This window comes from Phocoena phocoena, chromosome X (genome assembly GCF_963924675.1).
Source record: "Phocoena phocoena chromosome X, mPhoPho1.1, whole genome shotgun sequence".
NCBI lineage: Eukaryota > Metazoa > Chordata > Mammalia > Artiodactyla > Phocoenidae > Phocoena > Phocoena phocoena.
The window spans coordinates 115,216,148-115,223,495 of record NC_089240.1 but is presented as its reverse complement, the minus strand read 5'-3'; the positions used below and the strand labels follow the sequence as shown (position 1 = coordinate 115,223,495).

General features: G+C 48.7%; 1 protein-coding gene across 1 annotated transcript; it reads left to right on the top strand.

The window, feature by feature from the left end:
• Positions 1-934: 934 nt before the first annotated feature.
• GPR101 (G protein-coupled receptor 101) lies at positions 935-2,446 on the top strand. The gene has a single exon (XM_065901368.1). The coding sequence runs from the start codon at positions 935-937 to the stop codon at positions 2,444-2,446; it is 1,512 nt and encodes a 503-aa protein (XP_065757440.1).
• Positions 2,447-7,348: the final 4,902 nt, after the last annotated feature.

The window sequence follows — 7,348 nt, the reverse complement described above, 5'->3', positions numbered from 1 at the left end:
GAAGCGCACGCACTAGCGAGCGACAGAGACAGTGAGAGGCAGGGATACAGAGACGAGAGCGCATCAGAAAGAGACGGAGGGAGAGACAGGGACAAGACTGGGAGAAAGACGACGAGAGACAGAGACACGCACACACAGCTAAAGAGAAAGTGCGCTGGCGAAAGAGACTCAGAGAGAAACTGAGACGGAGAAGCCGACCGAGAGTGGGAGGGCGAGACGGGATCAACAGAAAGGAAGGTGAGAGGAGAACGACAGACTGGTAGAGACGGACAGACAGTGCGCACGTGCTAGTGAGGGACTTAGAAATAGGGACAGGCCACAGAGTGAGAGACAGGGGTGAGAGAGTCAGAGAAAACCGGTGAGATACACACACACACACACACACACACACACACACACACACACAACACACGAGGTACAGGAAAAGTGCGCTAGTGAGAGACACTGGAGAGGAAGACACAAATCGACACATGTAAACAGGCAGGGACAGAGCGCGCGCGCATGTGCTAGCAGGAGAGCTAACGGAGAGATCTGCGGAGAGACCCCCAGAGAGACCCAAACTTCGAGACCCCCAGATAGTGTGGGAGACGCGCAGGGAACGCGCGCGCGCGCGCCAGCGGAACACAGGGGTGGGGGTCGGGGGGACTCGGAGACCCCCAGAGGGAGAGGCAGAGAGACCCAGAGTAAGAGAAGGATTCATAGAAACTGCCCGAACGCGGACTGGAGCCGCGCGAGGGCCCCGGGGCCGGGGTCCTGCAGCGCCGCTGCCCGGCGCGGAAGCGCCCCTCTTCCTCCCCGGCAGGGGGACTAACCCAGCCCCGCGTGTTTCTTTCGTCCCCAGCCTAGGCGGTGAGTGTGGTCCCTGCGCCCCTTCGCCGCCCGCCGGTGCCCGCTCCGCGCCTGCACCTGCCTCCTGCCCGCCCCCGCCGCCGCCATGGCGTCCACCTGCACCAACAGCACGCGCGAAAACAACAGCAGCCACACGTGCGTGCCCCTCTCCAAAATGCCCATCAGCCTGGCGCACGGCATCATCCGCTCGAGCGTCCTGCTCATCTTCCTCACCGCCTCCTTCGTGGGCAACATAGTGCTGGCGCTCGTGCTGCAGCGCAAGCCGCAGCTGCTGCAGGTGACCAACCGCTTCATCTTTAACCTCCTCGTCACTGACCTGCTGCAGATTTCACTCGTGGCCCCCTGGGTGGTGGCCACCTCCGTGCCCTTTTTCTGGCCCCTCAACAGCCACTTCTGTACCGCCCTGGTTAGCCTCACTCACCTGTTCGCCTTTGCCAGCGTCAACACCATCGTCGTGGTGTCGGTGGATCGCTACCTGTCCATCATCCACCCTCTCTCCTACCCGGCCAAGATGACCCCGCGCCGGGGTTACATGCTCCTCTACGGCACCTGGATCGTGGCCATCCTGCAGAGCACACCCCCACTCTATGGCTGGGGCCAGGCTGCCTTTGATGAGCGCAATGCCCTCTGCTCCATGATCTGGGGGGCCAGCCCCAGCTACACCATTCTCAGCGTCGTGTCCTTCGTCATCATCCCGCTGATTGTCATGATCGCCTGCTACTCTGTGGTGTTCGGTGCAGCCCGCCGGCAGCACGCTCTGCTCTACAACGTCAAGAGCCACAGCTTGGAGGTGCGAGCCAAGGACCACGTGGAGAATGAGGACGAAGAGGGAGACAAAAAGATTGAGTTCCAGGGTGAGAGCGAGTTCCACTGCCAGGATGAAGGTGAGGTCAAGGCCAAGGAGGGCAGTGTGGAAGCCAAGGATGGCAGCAGGAAGGCCAAAGAAGGGAGCGTGGAGACCGGTGAGGGGAGCGTGGAGGCCAAGGGCAGTGAGGAGGTCAGAGAAAGCAGCTTGGTGGCCGGCGAAGGCAGCACCAAAATTCAGAGCAGCAAGAAGGCAGACAAGGGCCGCCTAGAGGTCACCCAGTGCAACATTGACTTGGGTGAAGATGACATGGAGTTTGGTGAGGATGACATCCATTTCAGCGAGGATGACATTGAGGCGGTGAACATCACAGAGAGTCTCCCAGTCAGTCATCGAAACAGCACCGGCGACCCCCCTCTGCCCAGGTGCTACCAGTGCAAAGCTGCTAAAGTGATCTTCCTCATCATCTTCTCCTACGTGCTGTCCCTGGGGCCCTACTGCTTTCTAGCGGTTTTGGCCGTGTGGGTGGATGTCCAAACCAAGGTACCCCAGTGGGTGATCACCATAATTATCTGGCTTTTCTTCCTGCAGTGCTGCATCCACCCCTACATCTATGGCTACATGCACAAGACCATCAAGAAGGAGATCCAGGATATGCTGAAGAAGTTCTTCTGCAAGGAGAAGCCCCCCAAAGACGACAGCCACCCAGACCTGCCTGGAACCGAAGCCGGCACCGAGGGTGGAACTGAAGGCAAGATCATCCCTTCTCATGATTCTGCCACTTCGCCTTGAAGTTGGTTCTAAGGTAAACCTTGAACTGTCCACAGAACACAGGGGCAGCTTTCTCTTAAATGGACCGTCCACAATCGCATTGATGCCAACCCATGCCATTCCAGGCAAAGGTTCTGCACACACCCTCTCGCAACAAGGTAGATAAATATATGGAAGAGGTAGGAACTGGGGTCTTCCCTTAAAAATGTGCCCCTGAAAGAAGGGACTTGAGGATTCTGACTGAAATTCCCCCCCAAAAAAGTTATTAGGCTCTAAATTTCTTAAAGCAACAAGGGCTATCCATTTTGGACCCATGCCTGGTATTCTGTGTGTCTCCCCAGAGCTACCATGTGTCAACTTTTGCTCTGGGGGAAAAGGAAGATGATACTGGTGAACTTAAGGACTTCTGAGTTCATGGGCAAGGGCTACAGCCCATGTTCAAGGGAAAGAAAAGCAATGGAGCAAGTCATTCATGGAGCCCAGGAAGCATGACCTGACTGACTGATCAACATATGAGACAAATTCTAGACTGAAGGGCCCCCAGAATCTGGTGCAAAGGCTATTACGGAATCTAAGGGCACTGTGTAGTTAAAAACCAAGAAGGTTTCTAGGTCATCTAAAGGGATCCAGAAAAGTGGAAGAGGATAATAGGGCATGTTTGAAATGGAAAGCTAAGTCCAAAGGAGAAGATAGAGAAATCACACACATCCGTGGGGTTAAACAGTTGACTTTTTTCTATAAAATCCTGGGTTTGTGCATGGGCTGAGACCAAAATTGTCTCATGCAAGTGGAAAATTGTCACGTGACACTATTTTCTGTCTCCTATTTGAATAATAGTGGGACCGAAATCATGCCACCATTTTCCAATTTTCCCTTTTGTGATCAAATCGAGATGCTCATAAGAATCCTCCAAATCTCCAGTATTTCCAGGAAAAAAAAAAAAAGAAATTCAACTAGGCGTGGCCAGAGTCCTACAAAACTCACACTGCCAATCAAGAGTGATGTGCCCACTAGAAATCTTTTTGTGTCCATGAGATCATAGACAAGACATATGATCTCCTCATGGGGTGAAAGTAAGGCAGGATAAACGTTTTCCTTCCTCCAGGCACACCCATCCATGCATCTCTTCCACCTGTGGCTCTCTCTGAAGCCTTTAAGCTCTCCGCAGATGTGGGAGAGAAGTATAGTCAGAAATGACAGAATGGTTTCTCAATACCTGGCAAGCATCTGACCTATTCCAGACAATCGTAAATCAAAGCGTTCAGGTCAGACTTATCCTAATTATTGCTGTTGAAATATATCACTTTGGGAAAATCTTTACAATATCTAAATTATCCCTAGGGTCAATACAGAGGAAGAGTTTTCAAATCCCAAACCCCGAAATCACTTTGGGTGGGAATATACTTGTTTATTTCTGAGGGCACAGACCGTATCGACATCACCAAATGACATGGAACCAAAAAATGGTCAAAACGGTATTTTTGATCCACCTGAAGATCAAATTAAAGCAACTCTGTGGTCAGTCACGTGTTCGAGCAGAAATCCAATGTTAATATGGGTGGAGGGAGAGGAAGGAGTATTTGATTGAAAAAAATGGTTAATCCGGTGGTTGTATACAAAGATGGCCATATTCAGAGTTTAGTCTCATTCTTCTGGGATGACCATGTCTGTATTAGAACTCAAATTTCGTTCATTTAAAAGCCAAGCTCACTTATATTTTATCTCTTCCTCCTGACAGATTCCAACATGAGCATCTCAAGGGGGAGAGGTAAACAGCAGTGTATTGGAGCTGTGAATAAGTCTGCATGGGAATTTGGCATTGCCATGTTCAGAATTTAGGAAAGGAGCAGGGTAGACCCAAAGAACATTGAGCTGACCCATCAGTTCGCTATATCCACGAAAATCCTATTGATTTCAACCCCATTAATTTGGAACTTGTGGTTCAGACAAGACATGGGGGCTGAAGTTTACCTTTGGAAATCATTCATTTTTCTACCAAAACATATAAAGTGAATTAATAGTCATAAATTTATGATACCAGTTTATTGCCAAACTCTTGTATCGACCTGTCCTCAAAGGATATCTGGGTGAAGAAATGGCCTGTGTGACCAGTCCTTCTATGCGGGGAGGGGTATTGCCTTGAAGATCTTTCATGGTCAAAGGAGTTAGAGGTTGCTATAGCCTGTCCTCTGAGTAGAAATGCTTACCTGGGTAGGAAACAGGATTTCAGACATAAGTGTCTCCAACTATTTTGTTGAAACTGAACTTCTTGTTTTATTTTTAAAGCTCAGCCCCTTCAAAGTGTATCAGAAAATTGTTTGCCAAAATCCCAAATCAAAGTGGAAGCAGAACCTGTCCGAGTGTGGTAAGTTCGTGTAATGGCACACACGACGTCCTCCAGGGCACCGAGGCTCACCGATTTCCTTTTGCAAGTTCCTCTTTGCCCTATTTCAGTCATTGTTCATTCTCATAGCAAACTGCCTTTTTCAAAGGTGAAAACCTTTTGAAAATAGGGAACTGGAAAAGAGGACCTTTGAATTCAGAGCATTCCGCTTTGCTGACATGTCCTTCTTAATGAACAATAGGGCCTCTAGTTAGCTTGGAGATAGCAACTGCCTCAAGTTTTATGCTGTTTTGAATAAAACACTATCAACTTAATGAGGTCTTACCGCACATACTGTTTTGTCATTTGAGAATCTGAAAGCACACGCAAAAGCCATCATTAGCCGCACAGACCCTCATGTGCGATAGCTTTCCCTAAATGTTTTTAAAGGAGGTATTCTTTTGCCAAGGCCACTTCATATGCGCAGTAAAAATCCCATTAAAGTCCAGGAGCCAGACGAACCAGACTTTGAAATGATGTGGTTTCCAATTTAATGATTTCCTTAGTTAAGAATAATAGAGCCTCCAGTTTGCCAGGGAGTCGCAGGTGCTTTGACTCACACACCAATTTCAACGAGCTTGGGAAGGCAGTAATAAGGAGCGAGCCCCTGGCTTCTGTGACTGTGAGGGCCCATCTTCTTATGGCACCACAAATACCAGCTGCCCGGAAGTCCTCTACACTTCCGCCCCACCCCCACCCCACCCCACCCCCGCCTACCTCCCGCCATCATGCCCACTGCCTTCACCTGCCTCACTCCCCCTGCCCCCGCTGTGCTGGCCCTTCAGGAACATCCCATGCTTGAAGCTCTGTGTGCTCATTCACCCCTGTTCATCCCTGCCCACCCAGAGCTGACAGGTTCACAGGGACCCAGGGGCCCGTGGCAGCAGGGAAGGACCGAAGTGAGCAATAGGATTAAAGGTATTTTTCTGTCTCCTCCCCAACTCCAATCCAATTTAGAGATGAGGGGATACCTACTTCAAATTCAACAGGTAAGGAAAAGTGCCATTTTATAATAGGAGGAGGTAGGCACCTCACACCAAAAACACACACACTACAACACATCTTTGGGAGCACATTCAACCCTGTAGATACTGTCCAATTATTTCAGCAAAAAAAAAAGAAAAACACTAAAAAAATGTACCTATAAAATTGTAAGGTGCCTGATATTGCCTTATTTTCTATGTAATTAACCAATTAAGCTAGGTAAAGTTACTTCAAAAGATTTTTTTCATACTACCTGAAGAGTAATATACAAGATTAAACTGGCTTTCTTTCTTAGACTTGGCCAAAATGCTCTTTAAAATGTCTGAAATTGGGGCTTCCCTGGTGGCGCAGTGGTTGAGAGTCCGCCTGCCGATGCAGGGGACACGGGTTCGTGCCCCGGTACGGGAAGATCCCACGTGCCGCGGAGTGGCTGGGCCCGTGAGCCATGGCCGCTGAGCCTGCACGTCCGGAGCCTGTGCTCCGCAACGGGCAAAGCCACAGCGGTGAGAGGCCTGTGTACCGCAAAAAAAAAAAAAAAAAATGTCTGAAATACACCATTTGGAAGAGAAAAATTATGCCATCATCTGGTAATTTGAATGCTCCAAGATAAAACCCACAGAGGTTGTTGGGATAAAACAGAGAGTACCAATTTCAACTAGTGGACTGTATTTTTTTCTCATAACTGCCTTCCCCCATAATTTGAGGAAAAAAATCAAAAGAAGTGTTTTCCCCTCATAATGTCTTTTTTATTGTATTCCTCTTTAAGACAAACCCTCGGGCTGTCAGGAGAGGCTTCTCTAAGCAAAATGTCTTTTCCCCCTAGAGCAGACAAAAGATTAAAGGAACAGTTGGCCATGAGCCAGTTACCAAGATGATAAGAGAAAATCTGGTCCGTCATGGCTTTTAACCCTCTCAGTCCTTATCTGTGTCTCTCTCATTTTCTGTGGGCCAGACAGGTGCTCCTGGCCCCCTCAAAGCCCCACCAAGCTTAGGCATGAGGAGACAGAAGCAGTGAACCACAAAGAACAGATCATAGCCTAAAAGTCAAAAAGAAGAGAGGCTCTTGTCATAAATTCTTTCCAGTTACTTACAATCTCTTCCTCTACGGCAAAGGCCCAGCTTGCTTACAGCAGTCTTCTGCTAAAAGCAGCAAGACTGGCTGAAGGAAGAACTAGGAGGGCTAAAATCCATAGCTAAAGTTCACTGCTCTTTGGTAAGTAGAATAAGAATCCTCAAGGTAAATGAAGGTCACCAATGGGTGTCAGATGTTCCCATCACTGCCTCTCAAAGCTTGCATATCTCAAAGTATACACACCAAGGGGAAAACACAGTAACTTGTACACTCACAAGAGGTTTGCTATGGCCAAGGATTCGTTACTGGATCTCTCTTGTTCTAAAATACAGGCAAAAACAAGATTGGTTTTAGTTTGGTGCTTCAAAGTTGAGTGGATTCCCCCCTCCATACATCTGTGCTACAACTTTAATGTTAAAAATTTGGTATTTTTGTCTGTTTCAGTGGTGTATTCCTTTCTGTAGTAATTCTTCTAAATGTAAGC

Bases quoted from the DNA above. Each gene is read 5' to 3' on its own strand.
- GPR101 (XM_065901368.1), top strand. From the start codon at position 935: ATGGCGTCCACCTGCACCAACAGCACGCGCGAAAACAACAGCAGCCAC.